Raw genomic sequence first — 19594 nt, forward strand, 5'->3', positions numbered from 1 at the left:
ATAATAGCTGTCAAGGCTCCATCACTATTGTTTTACCTCATTAGAAATAATGACCAAACATACATTTATTTTACCTGATATGATACGAATTATTTCCTTAAATCCATGAATTTGATCAGTAAATTTGTGGTCATGGCAGATGAGACAGCACCATTCGTGGCAGCACAGTAGGAATTACACACAAATTAATCTAAAAATCAATTAAAGATTAGACATTTTTGCTAAAATAGAAAAAATAAAGTCTCTTTAAGGTCATTTTTTTACCTCAGCAGACAGACAGACAGGATGACAAATGTCCGACATGAACACACTGGTGGTCTTAAAGAAGATATTTATTTTATCCATTATATTATTATATATAATTCCTGTGTTCTTCAAGGTAAAATCATGTCGTGTCTCGTCGTGTGTGTTAACTTGTCTGTGTTCACTTGTGTCTAGTCTTGTCTCCCACTTCCACTTCTTTTCAGGCCCTTGTGTGTTTCCCTCCTTTGTGATCGTCCGCCCCGCCCTGATAGTTTCCACCTGTTCCCCGTTACCTCGTGTATAAATAGTCTGCGTCTCCCTTTGTCTTGTGCCAGATTTAAGGCAACAATTTGTTTTAATGCTACAAGATACTTACAAAAAACTGATGCTCAAACATGACAAGCCATAGTTTTTCATGCTAAGTATTTTGTAAGTATCTTGTCCGTGTAAGTATCTTGTTGTGTTAAAGAGTTTTCACCTGCCTTAAAAGTGTGTCTTGCACCGTGTATTTGGGTTCCTCCTGATTCTGAGCCCCGTGCTAAATAAATCACTATTTCCGTCAGTGGGGTCTGGTGGCTTTTAAGAGAGTGATATCAGGGCTGGAGTGTGAGAAAATAAAGTGTATAAAGCAATAGCTGTAGCTTATATGATCATCCACTGGCCTCAGGAATCCTGTCACAAAGTGTTGAACATTATAGTGGCCTAAGATCCTTTTTGTCAGAACTTAAATTTTTTCAAAACCACCAGACCCCATTGACAAAAACAGTAATTTTACTTTGCAGAACGTGAGAGTTGCTGATAGGCTGCTGCCTTGAATGGTTAGTTTTTTCTGTTATTGTGTGACTCTGGTGTTTTAAAGGGGTTAGTTCTGATCCGAATTAACATGTTAAAATGCCAAAAAGTCACAGCAACAAGACCAGCACCGCCTGTGTTCATCAACGTAAAATTTCTGTTTTTGTCAATGGAGTCTGGTGTGTTTGCAGAGAGCAATATAACGGCTGTTTGTGGTTAAACCAAAAGGATCTTACAGGTTGTGAGACACTTAAATGAACAATCTGAGCCCACCAGCATATGTAAACATTGGTCCAGGTTTCATTTCTCCAGGCATGTTTGACCAAGCTGGGCTGAGCAACCACTATATGAGAATACCAGAGTTATCCTTTAATTTTGCCATGAGGAAAAGCCCCCTCCTGCTTTTAATTTATGCCAAACATCTGAAGCAGACAAATTGCTCGACTCTCCTCCGTTTATCTTATTAAGTTATTATTAGGTCTGGACTCATCTGATTGGACGGTTTAGTTATGCTGTTTTTTTCTGCATTTATCTGCTCAGACGTCTCCCTGTGGACGCCTGGAGCTCAGCACAGGGGATAAAACATGTCACACCCAGACCCAGGGACTGATTTTTGGTATTTGGATTTGTACTGATGAAGTGTGTGTGTGTGTGTGTGTGTGTTGGACGTCCTGTGGGAACGTGGGGTTGAGCGGTGTGAGGTCTGAGGCGTCGTAGCGACGGACAGGCGGCGAGCACCGTCTAACTGAGAATAATACACCACTTCCTCCCATTCTCTCTCTCTAAACTCACACACACACACACACACACACACACACACACACTCACACACACACAGAGCTTCCAGTCATGTTCTCGTGTTCCCGGAGGATATCCGACTCACGGCCTGGCGCTCCGGCCCAGCGTTCCCCGAGATATTAGCCTCCTCACACACACAGATATTTGTCTCTGGACACTCGGTGCTTCCTGCTATAGGATGGCCCTGCTTGTCCTCCGTGACCCCCGACACTAATAAAGCTTTGATATCCCCAACACACACACACACACACACACACACGCACACACACCAGGTTTTTACACATGCTGTGACCTTGTTGGCAGCAGCTTCTCGCCCTCAACACAATATGAATGTGAAAATAATTTTTGCCCACTTCCTCCACTGTTCAGCACAGTTTACTCAAATGTTCTTCACTGTTGGAGACTTTCTACTTTGCCCTCGCTACACTTCCACAAAAGGACGTTCCTGGTACATTTACCAGCGAAACTCTTGAGTTTTTCTTTTGTCTGCAGGATTCACTGCCTCACAGTAAAAGCCAGAAACGTCCTGAACATCCTCGTTAGAATCACCAGACGTCTGAATTCTTTTGGCAGCACGAAGCCACCGTGGCGTCACCTGTTGGTTTGTGGACCGTTTTGAAGCCTCGAGTTTGGCTTCACGGGCGTCGCCATCTTGGTTTTTTGGAGCCAGATGTGACGTTTATTTGTAAAGCTAAACTAAACTTCATGAAATAGGTTTTATCCTACATTTAGCTCTCTCACATCACTTGTTACTGTGCATAACTAGCTGCTACCAGTGGGATTAAAGAGACCATTTTTATTGTCTTGAGTCTGATAAACCCTCCAGGTGGATCCACCTGCCTCCTGGCCCTCTTACTCACACTGAAATCACTTTAAGAAATTGTCCAGGGTGGGCAGAAAGAATGATTACATGCATGCATGTCAGGACTGCTTTATGGATTAGTTTGTTTTTTTAAAGTGAATCCTTCCTTTAACCCAAGATGCTCTGTGGGGTTATGGGAGATAGAGTTCATTAAAGGCAGCTAAAAACAGAAATATTAAGGTTTGTAATTTGATTAATCTAAAAGTAGAGAGTGAGAAAAGCTGGATTTTTAGTTACTAGAATTATTAAAAATGTCAATGGACTTCTGAATGATGTTTTTTTTTTTATACTTCTGGAAAAGAAGCTGGAAGAAGTTCATGGGAATCCGGCAGAAAGCTTGAAAGAGTTGGACGCTGTGCAGATGGACTCACTGTTGTGTCGCAGCAATAATCTGATATCGAGAGACTCGCATATTTTTCAGCAACAGGCAGAGAAAGAGGAGTTCAGCCAATGAGAGCGTGCTGACAAGCCTATGTGGGGTTATCAGCTGGGAGAAGAGAGAGCGGATAAATGGTGTGTGTGTGTGTGTGTGTGTGTGTGTGTGTGTGTGTGTGTGTGTGTGTGTGTGTGTGTGTGTGCGTGTGCGTGTAGGTACATTATAATTCCTGCATTTAATCCTTGTTGTATTGCAAAAAGATTAGCAGGTGTGAAAAGACAGCCGCTTCACTGTGTGTGTGTGTGTGTGTGCCTGACCTCTCTCACACGATGATTGGGTTTCAGAGTACACAGTCAGGAGCTGTGGGAATGTCCGACACACACACACACACACACACACACACACACACACTGTGTCTTTTTTCTATTTTAGTCTCTGGACTTGGGACACACAAACCGCTCCACTGCAGCGATGTGGGAGTGTCTCCATGTTAGCATGCATGCTAACCTGTGGCGTGCTAATATGCAATTCTTACATCAGAATCAGAATCATGTTTAGTGCAGTTTGCTTTACTATAAGGATGCATAATCAGGAAACATAGATGTAAAATATAAAATAGAGATAAATATTGAAAAATATGATAATAAATTATAATAATAAATATACACTATATCTGTTAAAGATCAAGATAAAGCAATGAGAGTTGCAAACATGTTATTGGCCAACAGGACTTCATTCACTGGCTTAAGGAATCCTGTCACTAAGTGTTGAACACGAGATCATTATAGTGGACTAAGATCTTTTTGTTAAACCAGAAACAGTTTAGTGCTCTTCTGAATGCCACCAGACTCCATTTACAAAAACAGTCATTTTACCTTGCAGAAAATAAGAGTTGTTAATCTGCTGCTGCCTCAATTGGTTATTTGTCTTGTGTTATTGTTTGATTTTGGTGTTTTAAAGAACAAATTTGCATCCAAACTTACGTGTTAAAACAGCCAAAAGTCACTGCAACTAGATCAGCAATTCCTGTGTTGTGCAAGATAAAATCCCTGTTTTAGTGAATGTAGTCTGGTGTGTGTGCAGAGAACGATATAACGGCTGTTTGTGGCTGAACCAAAGGGAAATCTCTGAGCCCATAAAGGAACATTTCATCCTTCAGATTACAACAAACTCTCACCATCAACACATGTGGAGAAAGGACAAGCAGAGTGAATGTTCTCAGTTCTGGAGGTTGATGTAACTGGATGTTTCTTCAATCCAGTCTGAAACCTGTTGCCTTATATAATAAATATTTTTTGACTGTCAGGGGTGGCCTCATTCCCATGCACACACACACACACACACACACACACACACACACACACACTCCTCCTGAACCAGACAGGCGGTATTATCAGGAGAGAAGGACCAGCCCTGCCGAGACTGCAGAAATCTTCCATCTCAAATTTGTGTTTGAGTGCACGTGGGCGTTTCCAGTGTGTGTGTGTGTGTGTGTGTGTGTGTGTGTGTGTGTGTGTGTGTGTGGCTCCCAGGCTCCGTGGGAAAGCTGCAGCAGCAGAGGAGCAGCAGCAGCAGCAGCAGCAGCAGGAGCAGGAGGAGGAGGAGGAGGAGGAGGACACACCGGTCAGGAGTCCAGTTTGCAGCCGACACACGGGCCACCTGCCCCGGACTATTTACCGGACACGCACCGCTGTTAGAGCAACTCCTGGAAGCTCCGGAGGAATGATTTTACACTGAACATTTTTTAAGACTTTTATTGTCTCTAGAAACTGAAAACAGTTTGTCTGGAAGTTTTTCACCATGTTCACCAATTTCTGTCTGGTTTGCTGATCACTCATCTTTTGGAGGGATCATAAATTTCACAAATCTGCAGGAGGAGAAAGTTTTATTGGCTCAGTTTTTCTTCCTGGGAAGGAAACTATCCTGCAACATCATCAACTTCTGGATTAAACAAACCGGAAAAATCTGCTGTAATAATCCTGTAAAACAATCTAAGGCCTCAGTGCTCCTTTGCAGCAGTTATTTATTCAGTCATTCACGAAAATATGGGCCTGATTTACGAAACAAAATAGGTGTTTCTCTTGTGCTCAAACTTTATTTTGAACTTTAAGAATCCTCCACATCTCCACGTCTCCCCCCCGGGGAGAGACACACAGCCCTCCCCGCCGCCCGTGCACCATGAAGCGGCCGTGTGAGGACAGCAGCTCGGCAGACAGCGACATGGAGGAGACCATCGATGTGGGCAGTGAGAGCATCTATCCGGGGTGAGTTCTCCTTCAGCCTCCATGTAGAGCTCTTATTAAAGGGAGGCTTCGACTCTTATGTGGAGATGCTGGAACTTTCAAAATGTTTGTGCCTGACAAAAGCCTGATTATATTCTATTATAGTTGCTTTCATGCCTAAATATTCCATGTTTAACTCAAAGCCTGCAGCCATTTTAATTCACATTAAGATGATTTCATTTAATAATTCCTAGATTTAAAGTTTAAAGCTGCATCTGTCAAAAAAACGTGTTTAAATATAAATGTAAGTCTGTGTGAGGATCAGGAGAGGCTCTGGACAGTCATTCATTCTCATCTGTCAAAGCAAAGTTTAAAACATCCTTTACAGTCCTTTTTAAAACACTGTGCACTGAGAGGTAAAGGGCCATTCCGCACAATATGCAAACTAACAGAAATCACAAGAGTGAAATCTGCAGGAAGGTTTGGTCTAAAACTCCATGAAACAGGTTCATTTGATGGATTGTGCTACTCGTCAGCACAGTGACAAATTAAGTCACATGAAGTAACTCATGGAGTCCCCTGCATGGCCTACATTTCCCACAATCCCTTTCAACAACCTTAAAAAAAAAAAGATCTTTTACAAGTAAAAAAAATCCTGCAGTGAAAAGAAAACGTGCAGTAAAAGTATCAAAGTATTATCAGAGCGTCAAAAGTTAAAATACTCATAATGCATTGATTGATGATTATTATTTCTGATTATTAACGAACAGTTATTGCTAATATTGTGTCTTCTGATTGGTGGTTATAACAGTGGGTTATATTTTATTACTGTGTCGTCAGTAAAATGTTTTTTTTAAATGTTATTTGTTTGGGAGTTATCAAATAAAAATAAGTGAGTAAATAAGTTCCTCTCTGAAGTGGAGTAGAAGTCGCTAAAGTTATATCTATATATATACATATATATATATATATATACACACTAAAATTATAATTACATGCAGTACTTGAGTAAAAGTACTTAGTTACATTCACTTCTGTGAAACTGGGGGGAAAAACACAATAAAACACATTAATAGTCAAAGAAATTCAATATTTGTGTTTTAAAAAAGAGTTTTTTTACAACATCTTTCCTCCCAAATGGCCTTAAACACATCTGAAGCACAGTTTCGCCGTCTGAGGCTCAGTTTTGACTCAGTCACACAGTTTGTTCTCCTCACTGGATCCACTGAGGCTGTTTGCTCTCTGATCACCGATGGGTTTTATTAATGCTTATTTTACTGGTATTTTCTATGGAGGTTCTGAGTTTATGTGCAGACTTTCTACGTAGGAAGACGTTTTTAACAGGTGGTCCAGCCTCCTGCAGCCCTCACCTGTTCAATCAGCCAATCAGCACTGAGACTGATTCACTGGAGCGTTTCTGTGGTGAAATCAGAGCTCTAGTTTTACCACTTGTGCCGTATTTCTTGCATCTTTTCGTGTCTTTGCTTTGTTTTTTTGTGGAATTCACCAGCGTTGTGTTTAGTGTTTCACCTGTAAAGGATTCGGTCTCTTACCTGGTTGTTGTTGCGGGAACACAAAGTGATGCTTTTCCTCTCATGACTTCATTTTTCTGTTTAGGTTTTATTTTTTTATTTGTACTTTCTGTGGGAGTTTCTGTGTTTACGTTCATGCATTTTTCTATTTATAGCTCACTATTCACATTGATGAATACTTGATTCTGATTGGTCTGCTACAGCTTTGCATGTTATTTCTTTATAAGAGACAGTTTGATCATCTTTAGATCAATATTTTGTGTCAAATTGTTGATTTTCTTGGCCCAAAGCCGTGGAATAAGCAGGATAATGTTGAATACTGGATTCTGATTGGTCAATTACCACGTTCGGTTATTTCTTTATAACAGACTGTTCCTATGGACGTTGCTATGGCAAATCAATAAATCAATTTAAATCAATAAAAATCATTTTAAATCGATATTCCATGTCAAATTATTGATTTTCTGTAGTATGAATCCATGTGATAAGCAGGATACTGACTTTATTTATTTATCTTATTTTGTTTTCTGCTTTCCTGAGGCTGAAACACGTCTGTTTCATATATTTATTTTTATTTATTTGAAAACTAACGTCCCTGCTGTCATGTGATGACCTGACTCGGTTATTATTTTGTGTTTCAGACACGTGAAGATGAAGACGTCCTTCATAAGATGTGGATCTCCGACCACGACCACGCAAGTGATGGCGAGGAAAAAACGCAGAGGGGTAAAGCGTCCGTGTGCATTAATGAATTAATAAAGGAGCAGTGACACTGGTTTTAAGGAGAAAGTGTTGTTTAAAGGTTTTTGTTATTTTGTCAGATTATCGAGAAAAGACGCAGAGACAGAATCAACAACAGTCTGTTGGAGTTACGGAGGCTTGTCCCCACGGCGTTCGAGAAACAGGTCGATCAGTTTTTATTATTCTGTTTGTGTTCGGCTCAGAAAAACTCACCTGATTATGTACCACTGATTGAACATGCAGCCGATAAACAGTAGTCGTAGTATTAGTGTTAAACTTTAGTCTGAATGTGCTGTTTGTCTCCTTAATGTTTCCTCCCTTATCATTTATAATGATCTGTATTTTGTGTTTAGACCTTTTATACTTGATGTTTTAAATGTCTGTCAGACACGTTTTTCATCTTATTTCATCCCTCAGCTGCGTCTTACTTTATCTTTTGCTTTGCTGCGTCAGGGATCAGCTAAACTGGAGAAGGCAGAGATCCTGCAGATGACTGTGGACCATCTGAAGGTGCTGCAGGCTGCAGGAGCCAAAGGTGAGCAGAAAAGATTTATAATAGTAAACAGGAAGTGATCTTCTGTCCTGACTGACAGCTAGCTCACTACTCCTGTCAGACTACATTACCAAAGATCCTCTAGAACTACAGGTGTGTCACTACAGGCTACAGGTCAGTGGTCTGAGATGGTCTCCACTTCCTGTCCCCTGAGTGGGCGTGGTCTCCAGCTAACAGCTGTTAGCCTGTTAGCTTCCATGCTAACCAGCTCAGGTGCAGCAGGTGCAGAGTGACAGCTTTCTATCAGAAGCAGCTTCAGAGTCTCTGAGGACGTCACTTTGTCTCTTCAGACACTCAAAGCTTCTGTTTATCGTCAGCGGCTGTTGCTGCACTTCAGCAGCCTCCCGCCGGAGACACTCCACAGACCAGATGAGTGTCTGTGAGCCAGAGGCAGGTCTACCTCAGACCTCAGGTCCTCCTCAGGTGTCTCCACGTCAGAGTCTCAGTGTCCAGAAGATCTGACTCCTGTTAAACTGCCTCCAATATTCACTTTGGGGCCAAAGAATCGATGAGAATCAGTGATCTCCATCAGACTGAACAGTTTACACACAGTACGGCATCATTCCTCGTCTTTGTGATGCGTTCAAGTGCAACTTTTAAGAGGAGACAAATGTGTCGCGTCAACCACTCATCCCTCTGAAGTCAGTTTGGTTCGTCAGTGAGGACGTGCTGTCAATCAGACGGCCTATCAGTCAGTGTGTGTGTGTGTGTGTGAGACAGAGGGAGGTGTGCGTCCATGGGAAAATGCTGCAGGGATAAAAGCCCCACTTGACCCTGAGCAGCACTGTTTGCTTTCATAAAGCCGGCGGGGTGGGGAGTTTGGGGGGTTTGTGGGGGGGGTTGGTGTGTGCTGCGTTCACAGGCCGTCTCTCTGCAGCGTTTGTTTGGGTTCAAAGTCAGACAGAGCAAACACACAGTCAGCTGATCGCTGCAGAAAGCTTCCAGTCCGGTGGTCTTTTTTTTTTTTTATTAACACACACAAACATTCTGCACACGTTGTCGGGAGTTTAATAGAAATTAAATATTTCAGCATCTCATAACGCGTCACAGAAATAATATTACGAGTAGAGAAACCGATTACTAATAAACTCTCCATAATAATGTTCCGGTTATCCAAACGTACCTAATCTACCAGTAAGAGAAGAAGAAGAGGTCGGATAATGCTCGACAAAGGTGTTTCCTGCTCCTATTTTGCACATTAGAGGGGACGTATGATGCAAAAAGCACTTTTTAATCTTTTAAACATAAATACGTGTCACTGGTGTGTCATCCTCTTCTTCTTCTCTTAGTAAATATGTGTAAAAACGCTCTGTTGATCATGTGATTAGCATGTTGCTACGCTAACGTCTTTACCTTTTGCAGTCGTTGGGCGGAGCCTGCTCAGGGAGCCGACCAATCAGAGAAGGCTGGGCTTCAAGGGGAGGGTGGGGCCTTAAAGAGACAGGAGCTAAAACTTCAGCTCAGGAGTGATGAAGCCGATTGATCCTCCACATGTTTTGTCCTCTCTCCTCCGTCTGATCTGGTTTCTCTGCTTCCTGTCTGCAGGGTACTTCGACGCCCACGCTCTGGCCCTGGACTTCCTGTCTCTGGGTTTCAGGGAGTGTGTGACGGAGGTCTCCCGCTACCTGAGCGCCGTGGAGGGCCTGGACTCCAGCGACCCCCTGCGTTCCCGCCTCCTCTCCCACCTCACCTCCTGCGCCGCACAGCGGGACGCCGCCGCCCTCGCCATGACCTCCCATTCGCCGCATCACCCCCACCACCACCAGCAGCCTCACCCTCTACCCCCCCCCTTCCACCCCCATCACTGGGCCGCCGCCATCGCCACGGCGGCGGCGTTTCGACCTCAGCCGTACGGACTGAGCGGGCTGTCTGTTTCCCCGGACGCCGGAGGAGGTGGAGCCCCCCAGAGGCTGGTGGAGTTGTCACAGCGCAGCGTAGCCTCCTCCTTTTCCGCCTACACAGACTCCACCTCCTCCTCCCCTCCTTCCTCCTCCTCCTCCTCCTCTTCTTCGTCTGTCATGCTCCCCTGTGCCCCCACTCCTCTCTCCGCCTCCCTCCTCTCCCTCTCGTCGTCGTTCCCCATCGCCCTCCACGGAGGTTTCCCCGTCCTCCCTCCTTCCTCCTTTACCTCCACCGCCGCCACCACCAGTCCTCCCATCTCCTCCTCTTCCTCTTCCTCCGCTCAGACTCCTCACAGCAGCAGCAGTAAACCCTACAGACCGTGGGGAACTGAGGTGGGAGCTTTCTGACTGACTAACCTCTGACCTGCTAACAGCCTGGAAACAACTAGTCCCATTAACTTGTTAACCTTTGAGGTGTTTTCTGACTGTTGATTTCACAAAGTGACCCGTTCTTTGGAAGAATTTACAGATTTACACTTTAATTAGTTGCCTTTCATCTTTCTATTCAGCGTTACTGAACTGTTTTAACATGTTTCACCAAGTCCAAGTGATGCCTTGTTCCCCTGAACTGAACTGCTGAAGCCCTGTAGTCTTTCACTCCGTGTGTGACCCGTTGGTTTCTCTACACTTTATTGTTGTTTTTTTACGTTTATACGTCTGGTCTTATTCGAGACTTTTCTTACTGTCGACTACGACCACGAAGAGGCCCAAAACAAATTGTGTGTATCAAAGGCAGATGTGTTAAAGTATATTAGAAACACGTTGATTAGCTGTTGTGCGACGTGTTGCTTCATCAACACGTGAGAAAAGCACGTCACATTTTACATTCTGTCATGTCAACACATTTATGTTAGCAATTATGAATATAAACCAGCCGGCGATATTTTCAAAATAAAGCTTGCAGGTGATTGTTTGGTTACATTTAGGTACCAAAATTACTTTGCCAGGTTTAGGAAAAGATGTTTTGGGTTAAACTGATTACATTAGTGACAGAAGTTACATTAGTTGTCAGTTGAATAACGTAATGTCTCCTGTGTGAAGGTTTGTTAGACTCGTCCATCCACAGCAACCTCCTCCTACTACGACATAAAATGACACTCTGTTGAAATTATATAGCTTTATTATTTTTTTTTAATGCTGTCAGGAGACGGCGTGCAATGATGAAATGCTGCTTTATACGCCGTAAAAACCTGCTGATTGTATACAGAAACGTTGGACTCACTGGCTGCACAGAAGAAAAAGAAGAAAGGGCTCGTTTTTCTGTGAAAACACCAAAAAAAGAGTCATTTTTGGGGAGTTTTACAGCGTGTAAAGCAGCGTTTTAACATGCAGATCAGTGGAGCGCTGTAGGAAGAGACATTTAAACCGTCAGGACACCACTTTAACAAATCGAGTAAGAAAAGTGACGTCTTCAGGAGGAACCAGTGGGCAGGAAGTCCGGCAGTACCGACAGACGGTCGAACACGCTGATGGTTTTGGTCTTTTCGTGGGATTTTTTGACAATAACAAGAAGCAGGATAACACCAGACTGTTCCTTTGAAGCCTGAAACAATCAGCTCACCGACGTTTAACTCAAACGCTTTTTGAGGAGAATCTATTAGCTGAGAATAAACTGTGCAGACCTGCCAAAACCAGAACATCCCCAGACCGTTCAGACTGGTGCAAACTGGGAGGAAGAACCCCTAACCCTAACACAAAGACAGTGATGATGATGATTGTGATGCTTTACATGGTTTGATCACACTAAACCCACTTTTGTTCCTATTATCTGTGGTTTTACATGTAAGCTGTCACTGAACTGACCATTGAGACTCTCTCTGACTGCCTGTGTGCCTTTTTACCAATAAAGACGGAGTAACAACATGGCTGCCGTCATGAAAAGTGCAGCTGTTGTCTGTTTTATCTCTTTAAAGGAATATTTCCACCACGTGTGGGCGGGGCTACCTGCTCACTAACCAATCAGAAGAGGGTCCTGTCTAAACCTAACCAATCAGAGGAGGTTCATGTCTAAACCTAACCAATCAGAGGAGGGTCCTAACTAAACCTAACCAATCAGAGGAGGTCTTCCTGCAACAAACGTCACTTCCAGCTTCAAAAAAACCAAGATTGCGATACCCATGAAGCCATATTCGAGCCTTTAAACAGTCTACACTGTATATTTTCTGCTAAACTAACAGCTTCATCACCAACTTATCGCTTAAAGTTAATAAAAAACTCGCTGTCGCTATTGATGGTAGCTTATTTTAGAAATCACAGCTCAGCTCGACGGAGGTGAAACCAAAAAAACGCACCAAGGACCAACAACTGCAACTGGAAAATGAAAAAAGAACATTTCCATGTGAGCTGATCCAGTAGATTACGCAGCTCAGACAAGTCCATCATTGTGTTTAACATATATTATAGTTAGACCTTTCAGTCATAGAACATGAACTTCCTCTGAGTTTGCCAAGTAGGTGTTAAAATTTCATATTTTCTTAAGTTCAAGATCTGAAAACTGAAGTCTTCACGTAGAAAATGGAACTCTTCAGCTCCACATTGCTCCATCTGCTGGGGGAAGATCAGGTGATTTACTTGAAAGCTCCAGAACAGCTAAATGGACCAGTTGTCAACATGGTTCAAGTAATCTGCAAAACAAACTTCAAATTCTTTAATGTTAGGGTGACTAGACGGCTTTTCCCGAGTGTTACAGAGTCAAACACACACACACTCACACACACTCACACTCACACACACACACACACACACACACACACACACACACACACACACACACACACACACACACACACACGTTAATCCACTCCTTCTTTGCCTTCATCTTGCAGTTTACACTCTGAAATCACTGCTGCACCCGTTAAATCCTCCCAGAGAAGAAAACGCCGTCACTTCCAGCTGAATGGAGGATTAAAGGCTGACAGGCCTGGGAACGGCTCTGCAGGCCGTAAATCCGCCCCGGTCAGTCGACACGGTTCTCACGCCGGGACGCCGCTTTGAAGTGGCCGGCGGTAAAATTTGGTGGCATGAGCCGGTCAGCACTTTACATCCAGACACACAGAGAGGCAGACAAAACAGGGGAGACGACAACAAGACAGAAAGCAGCGAGAGGTTAGATAACACGAGGAGTTCAGTCAGTTTGGCTCTTTGTTTTCCAGATATCATAAAACAAAGTTGTTATAAATAAATAAAGGTGTAAAGTTCTGTGTTGGATAAACACTGACATTTATTTTAGCTTATTAAAATAGCTGAATGCTATTTACACCCTGGTGTGTGTCGGGAGGAAGACGCCTTTTATTTATTTGTGTGTTTGACTTGTTTTGACCCAAACTGTCATCTTGTCCTAAACCTAACCAAGTGGTGTTTGTGCCACTGAGAACTGATGATAATAAGAGAAAACTGAAATATATACATTACACACACAATAAAAGACAGAGATCTGGCAGAGATCTGTTGCAGAGGAAGGATCCAGCCTTTACAGGTCCCCCTCACTCTGCATTTCCAGTCCTCAAGTCCACTTTACACTAAATAAGGACTTAAACATTGTTGTGTTCACTGAACATTTTCTTAGTTTCTTCTGGTTGCAGATTCATGTGCAACACTTTCTAATACCCCCCCTTCTCTTTATATATTGCCCCTGTGTACACTATACTGTTTCTATTGTTTATACTTCCTCTAATTGATTGAAACTTATGAAGGAACATTTTATTTTCTCCTGAGGAGCCATCAGATGAAGAGCTGCTCCAGGAGACACAGAGGAGTGTGAGGAGTAAAGATATTATTCATGCACCATATTTTTAAAACCACCTTCTGTGCTCCTGCAGCTCGGCTGTGTTTGTGTTTGGGATTCAGTTGTAACACAGACATCTCCCTCCCTCCTGCTGCATCCACCTCCTCCCACCTCCGCCTCAGCAGCAGCACCTGAGCAGGGGGCAGGATGAACCCACAGACGAGGAGCTTCTGGAGGCCAAACTTTAGCTCGACCGCCACCTCGAAACCTCCAGTAGCCCTCGTCACGGTCCAGCCTCCAGCTCCCTGATCTCCACCACCCTCTCTCCCTCTCTCCCTCAGTGTTCTGGAGTCCGACCCTACAGCAGCACCCTCGAATGCAGCCCTCAGAGCGGTCAAACAGCGACACCCAGCGGCAGGTTGGTGCAACTGCAGCTGCAGTTTCTTCATAAAATAATATGATCTAATAAAATATTTAGGGTTTTAGACGAAAATGAGGAACGCTTCACGAATTTGCGTGTCATCCTTGCGCAGGGGCCATGCTAATCTTCTCTGTATCGTTCCAATTTTAGTATATGTGTTAGTGAACTAACACAATAATGTCCTGTCCCAGACCTCCATTTAAAGGGTTCACCATGAGAGCTTCCTCTCTCTCAGGGTTGGAGGTCACAGGGAGGGACGTGAGGACTGAGATACTTTATAATCAATACAACAAAACATTAGAAAGACATTTTTGGCTGCTGTGCTGTTGGTTATTTATCTTTAATGAGACATGGTGGCTCAGTGTGACCCGGTCTGGTTCTGTTTGAGGTGGTTCGGTTTCAGTTTGTCCCCGTGAGCCTTGCAGAGGCATGATGGGAGATTTAGGCATGGCTGAAGTGACGTCAGATGACGCTGATTGGATGACTGAAGGCGCCAGAACAAAAGACTGACTCGACGCCCCTCCTCCGACGCTCCTCCTGGAGGGACTGTGACCCCCTCGGGGCCGGTGGGGGCTGGTCAAAGGTCAGAGCGTGCTGCTAGAGACTCACTGTGAGAGACGGGGGAGTGTTTTTTAAGGAAAGAGCGACACAAGAGAAGGAACTGGTCTGGTCTGGTCTGGCTGACGTCATTCCCTCCACCTCCGAGCAGGAAGAGACTCTCACAGCAGGAAAACCTCCTCAGCGTCTGGATCAAGCTGCAAACACGAGAAAGAACAACACAACAGAGACCAAGGAGACTCATCTGAACTCCAACCAGGAGCTGGATCCACTCATAAAATATATTCAGTAACGTTTTAGTGTCATTGTTTCATATTATTCAAGATTCAAAGTGTTTGTCATGTGTACAGTACAGAAACAGGTTTCCCTGAATACCTTAACAGTTTAAAAGGAGGAGATAAAATATAAACTACTATTCCTAATATAAATATATTTACATAATGTGCAACTTTATTATTGATCGGCTACACACTTGATCAACACTCCTGTCATACTAACCCTCATGTATCAATTCCTACGACATTTTAATCAACACTTAATCAATAGATTATAGTCACATAGTGTGATATCTCTCTATTTATACTCCCAACAGAAGGAGGGGGAGAGGACAGGGTCTCCCTCCTCCCTCCTCCCTCCCTCTGGAGGATCACTCACCTGTTGGCTATTCAGCTGCACACCTGAAGCTCGTCCAGTCACCCAGCACTCGCAGTATTTAACCCCGGCTCCCTCTGTGCTCTTGTTCTCCAGGTCTTCAGTCCTCACGCCTCAGTCTGGATCCTCATCATCTGTTGGCTGCATGATTCCCAGCTCTCCATCCTCTACCTGCCGCCTGTTTTCTCAGTAAAACCTTTGAGCTGAACTCAGGACTGAAAGCTACACGTCCTTCCTGTCAGACTCACAGAATAAAGACAGAAACCACTTCCTGTTTTCTTTTTTTTCTTTGTTTTATGGTTCAGTTTTTTCTCACAGAAGCAGGACAGACGTGAAGAAACACAGAACACATGAACGTGGGGTTTAAAGAGTCTCTGGCGTCTCCTCGTCCAGGATGCTGTGAATCCCTCCCCCCCCAGGTGTCTCTGCTTCAAGGCTCCATTAAGGAAACCATGTTGTTGGGACTTAAAATCTCGATCCAGTAGCCGTCGGGATCCTGAATGAAGGCCAGGTCCTTCATTTTACCTGAGAGAGGGGAACATGGTGGCACTGATGAATATTAAATCCCTCTTTACCCTAAAATCTCAGAGAGAAACACCTTTTACATTTGGCCTGAGCGCCACCTCCTGGTACAAACCTGCACCAACAGCATGCAGAGACGTTACAGGCTGTTTTATCTGACTGTTTAAAAAGGAAAGTGACCTGTTTTTACTGCACATTCATTCACATTTCTACGTTAATATATGAAGTAATTAAATGAGCTGCACATTTATCAGCTGCAACGGGACGACTTTAAGAACATTTTGATGCAAATACTTAAATACTTTTGAAAATACTCTGCTGTTCAGTATCAGGTGTGAAATGACTTCAGCATAAAAGTTAAATATGTTACATGGAAAGTTTTTGTTTTGTGTGTTTTCGGGTCAGTTTTTCTTTTTACCGTCTGAGACTTGTTTTAAACATGCTCTTATTGAGTGTGTGTGTGTGTGTGTGTGTGTGTGTGTGTGTGTGTGTGTGTGTGTGTGTGTGTGTGTGTGTGTGTGTGGCGGCTCCCTTTCAGTGGCAGCGAAAGGGGATCCAAGTAAATAAAGAGAAATAAAGACAAAAATAAATGATAATCAATAAATCACAGAATAAATGAATTCCTCTTCCGGACTGATACAAATTATTAAAATGATTAAAAGCTGCAAGAAGCATTTTTTGTTATATTCAATATCAAACAATCAATGAAACAAATCGGTCTAATAATAATAATAATAGTAATACCTTTAAGATATTTACAAAGTGCTTCACAGACCTTTAAAAAACACAGGTGATGATATTCTAGATTTTTCTTACTGTCAAAAAATAAAAATCCAAAAAAAGGAAGTGTGTGTGTGTGTGTGTGTGTGTGTGTGTGTGTGTGTGTGTGTGTGTGTGTGTGTGTGTGTGTGTGTGTGTGCCGTACCTCCATAAATACACACACACTGTATTTTATTCTGAAACACACACACACACACACACACACACCGTCCTGCTGCACCAAACACTCACTAGAGCTCCGAATGTGGATTCATCCGCCGCTGAAAGTAGTCCCCACTAAACACGTTATTTCTCTTTTGCAGAATAACAGATTCAGATTCTCTGACCAGGTGACGTCCTCACCTGAGTCTGGCTTCTTCACAAACGTCACTCCTTGCTCTTCAAATAATTTACAGGCAGCGTAAACGTCAGGAACAGCGATGCCGATGTGACCTGCGAAGAGAGAAAACAGAGGCCAGGCGGCGCCGTGGTCACGTAACAGTCCCCTAAAATAATAATAATAATAATAATAATCACTCCAAAGCTCATTTAAACTGTTTACTACAGGTGAAACTTCTCACCGAATCCTCGAGGCTCGTTGTTCCCGTTGTGATACGACAGACTTTCATCCGACTCTGAACCCCAGTTACTGACGGGCAGAGAAATAATGTTCATTAGCACCTTCACCAAAAGTGTGTGGACGCCTTTATGTACACACACACACACACACACACACACACACATCTCTCTCAAACTGCTTCTTAAACAATTCAGTGAAGTAAATGAAATCTGGTACGACACCAGAAAACATCTTCAGTATACAGACTGGATCATCATCTCACATGTCCAACTTTTTATAACCAGTTTTTACCACCTCATCATCAACCTAACCCTAAGACTGCACAAAAATCCTCATCACGTATCATCAATTACGCTAAAAGATACCAAATTAATCTCTCTCTTTTTAAAATAATCCAGATTATATGTGAGTTAACTGTTTAGTTTCAGGGGTGTCGAACTCATTTTAGTTCGGGGGGCCACATGCAGCCCAGTTTGATCTCCAGCGGGCCGGACCGGTAAAATCACAGCATAATAACCTTTAAATAACTTAAAACTTTCCTTTAAATTTACATGTTACAGCAGCAACAAAGGCAGAGGCAAGAAAAGCAATAGTAGAAAAGACAGATATTAATAACAATAATTATTATTTACACTGTGTTCCCCTTTAAAACAAGAGGACTTTACCACCAAAAGACAGAGGAAGAAGTTTTTAGTCAAAGGAACTGAACAATATAGTATTTTAACTTCATGATCAAAACAACTTGTCAAGAACTAGAAGTTATTTCTAATTCACATCTGTGTAGTAATCCCCACCACCATCCCACGGGCCGGACTGGACCCTCTGGCGGGCCGGTTTTGGCCCTCGGGCCGTATGTTTGACACCTTGTTTGGCCTAACTGCTCTAAAACATCACCGAACCTCCACCTTTAAGACTTGAACTGGTCCTACGCACTGTGTGAGCTCTATGGTGGCCCGGCGGGAGAACGTCCACGCCGTCCTCTCTCGGATGTCGGCCGGGATGTCCGACTTGTCCTCGTAGCCCAGGAAGTAGAGGGTGAAGCGCATCGAGGAGAAGTCGATCTTCTGGAGCAAGCTGGAAACCAGAGAGGAGGACGGTTAGTTAGAGAAGCTCATCAGAGCAGGTGAATGAAGTCTGGGTGGACGGGTTCAGAGGACTCACGTCATGCCCAGGATCCGGGTGTAGAAGTCCAGGGATCGGGCTGGATCTTTGACCCTCAGCATCGTCTGCTGCATCATGTAGTCCTGCACAGACCAGAAAGATCAGCCTCAAAGAAAAGTCCCATCCTCTGCTCAGTTTAAGGTTCTACAAGAACAGCTTCACGTGGTTTAACGCTCAAAAAACACGTTATGTTTGCTGTTTTTTCCGTTTTAGACCAACAGAAACAAGCTGAGGATCAACAGCACCCCCCCCCCCTTTATGACATCACAAACAGAGATAAACCTGAACGGAGCGTTTTCACACACATTAAGTGAAAGATGGAGCAGAAACAGAGAGGACGGTCTGCACCTTTAGCTTCATATCACTGATGACAGAAGTGGAGAAGACCTGAAATAAACTGGTGAACTGAAAGCTTTAAAAACCAGTAAGAAGGTTTTTAAGTGAAAGCCGGTGAAGTCATGTGATTCATGATGTTTCCGTGTTTAAGTTACAGAGAAATTATTCATCCTCACACAGGCTCTTTATTAAAGCTGCCGCTGATTCTTCAGGAACCAGTTCACCCAAATTACACAGAACATTTCGCCTCCTTCGGTGTTTCCTGGTCAGATCCGGTGTCGTGAGGCTTAAAGTGACTTTAGAAAAACTCATTAGCATCAACTTGTTCTTCCAGAATCGGTGTTCAGGTTGCTGCTGTCACCTCTGTGAAGTTTAACTCGCTTTAATAAAGCTGTTCGATGTCTTCATGTCTCTTTGTTCTGCTCTGTACATGAAGCAGCTTTCAGTGTTTCTGCAGCTCCACAGACATCCTGTCAGTCCTGCCAACAGGTTGGACTGCATTACAGCCTCAGCTCTCCGTCAGAGCGGCAGAATGACCTAAACCTAACCTAAAACCCCTCCAAACGAAGGAAGGCCTCTGAAAACAAACCCTCACCTTGGTGATGGGAGCTCCCTGTTTGCAGGCGGTGGACGCAGCCTCGTCCGTCAGGCCTCCTCTGTCCTCCATGGCCCTCAGATCAGACCAGACCAGACTGAAGAGTGAACACACACATTCCTCCACACACACACCTTCTCTGTGCTGCCTTCAAGTGCTGCTCGGAACATTGGGCTTCTTGGGTGTACCACAGGGTGTTGGACATGTTTTGGTTTCAGTCATCTTCTTCTTATGTCGTAATATTTACTCTGTTTCGGATGCCTCCTG

At 43.6% G+C, this 19594-nt stretch overlaps 2 protein-coding genes and 1 non-coding gene across 3 annotated transcripts; 1 reads left to right on the plus strand and 2 right to left on the minus strand.

Moving 5' to 3' along the window:
* The first annotated feature begins 5164 nt into the window (after positions 1 to 5164).
* Positions 5165 to 10368, plus strand: hey2 (hes-related family bHLH transcription factor with YRPW motif 2). The gene is made up of 5 exons (XM_070849845.1): positions 5165 to 5335; positions 7467 to 7551; positions 7647 to 7730; positions 8020 to 8101; positions 9665 to 10368. The coding sequence occupies exons 1-5, from the start codon at positions 5250 to 5252 to the stop codon at positions 10366 to 10368; spliced, it is 1041 nt and encodes a 346-aa protein (XP_070705946.1). The 5' UTR covers positions 5165 to 5249.
* Positions 10369 to 14232: 3864 nt separating this feature from the next.
* On the minus strand, positions 14233 to 14338 carry LOC139218398 (U6 spliceosomal RNA). The gene has a single exon (XR_011585667.1). It is a non-coding gene; the product is annotated as a U6 spliceosomal RNA (small nuclear RNA).
* Positions 14339 to 15659: 1321 nt separating this feature from the next.
* On the minus strand, positions 15660 to 19442 carry LOC139218034 (lactoylglutathione lyase-like). Its single transcript, XM_070849569.1, has 6 exons — positions 19328 to 19442; positions 18397 to 18479; positions 18169 to 18309; positions 17237 to 17304; positions 17019 to 17108; positions 15660 to 15899 (listed from the first exon to the last, which is right to left on the minus strand). The coding sequence occupies exons 1-6, from the start codon at positions 19397 to 19399 to the stop codon at positions 15805 to 15807; spliced, it is 549 nt and encodes a 182-aa protein (XP_070705670.1). The 5' UTR covers positions 19400 to 19442; the 3' UTR covers positions 15660 to 15804.
* Between the last annotated feature and the right edge of the window lie 152 nt (positions 19443 to 19594).

The sequence above is a fragment of the Pempheris klunzingeri genome, chromosome 18 (genome assembly GCF_042242105.1).
Source record: "Pempheris klunzingeri isolate RE-2024b chromosome 18, fPemKlu1.hap1, whole genome shotgun sequence".
NCBI lineage: Eukaryota > Metazoa > Chordata > Actinopteri > Acropomatiformes > Pempheridae > Pempheris > Pempheris klunzingeri.

Excerpts from the sequence above, each read along its gene's own strand:
- LOC139218034 (XM_070849569.1), bottom strand. The coding sequence starts at position 19,399 with ATGGAGGACAGAGGAGGCCTGACGGACGAGGCTGCGTCCACCGCCTGC. Across the intron at positions 18,310-18,396 it reads ACCCGGATCCTGGGCATGAC|CTTGCTCCAGAAGATCGACT; the intron begins GTGAGTCCTCTG and ends TCTGGTTTCCAG. Across the intron at positions 15,900-17,018 it reads TGTGAAGAAGCCAGACTCAG|GTAAAATGAAGGACCTGGCC; the intron begins GTGAGGACGTCA and ends CCCCTCTCTCAG.
- hey2 (XM_070849845.1), top strand. The coding sequence starts at position 5,250 with ATGAAGCGGCCGTGTGAGGACAGCAGCTCGGCAGACAGCGACATGGAG. Across the intron at positions 7,731-8,019 it reads CCACGGCGTTCGAGAAACAG|GGATCAGCTAAACTGGAGAA; the intron begins GTCGATCAGTTT and ends TTGCTGCGTCAG. Across the intron at positions 8,102-9,664 it reads GCAGGCTGCAGGAGCCAAAG|GGTACTTCGACGCCCACGCT; the intron begins GTGAGCAGAAAA and ends TCCTGTCTGCAG.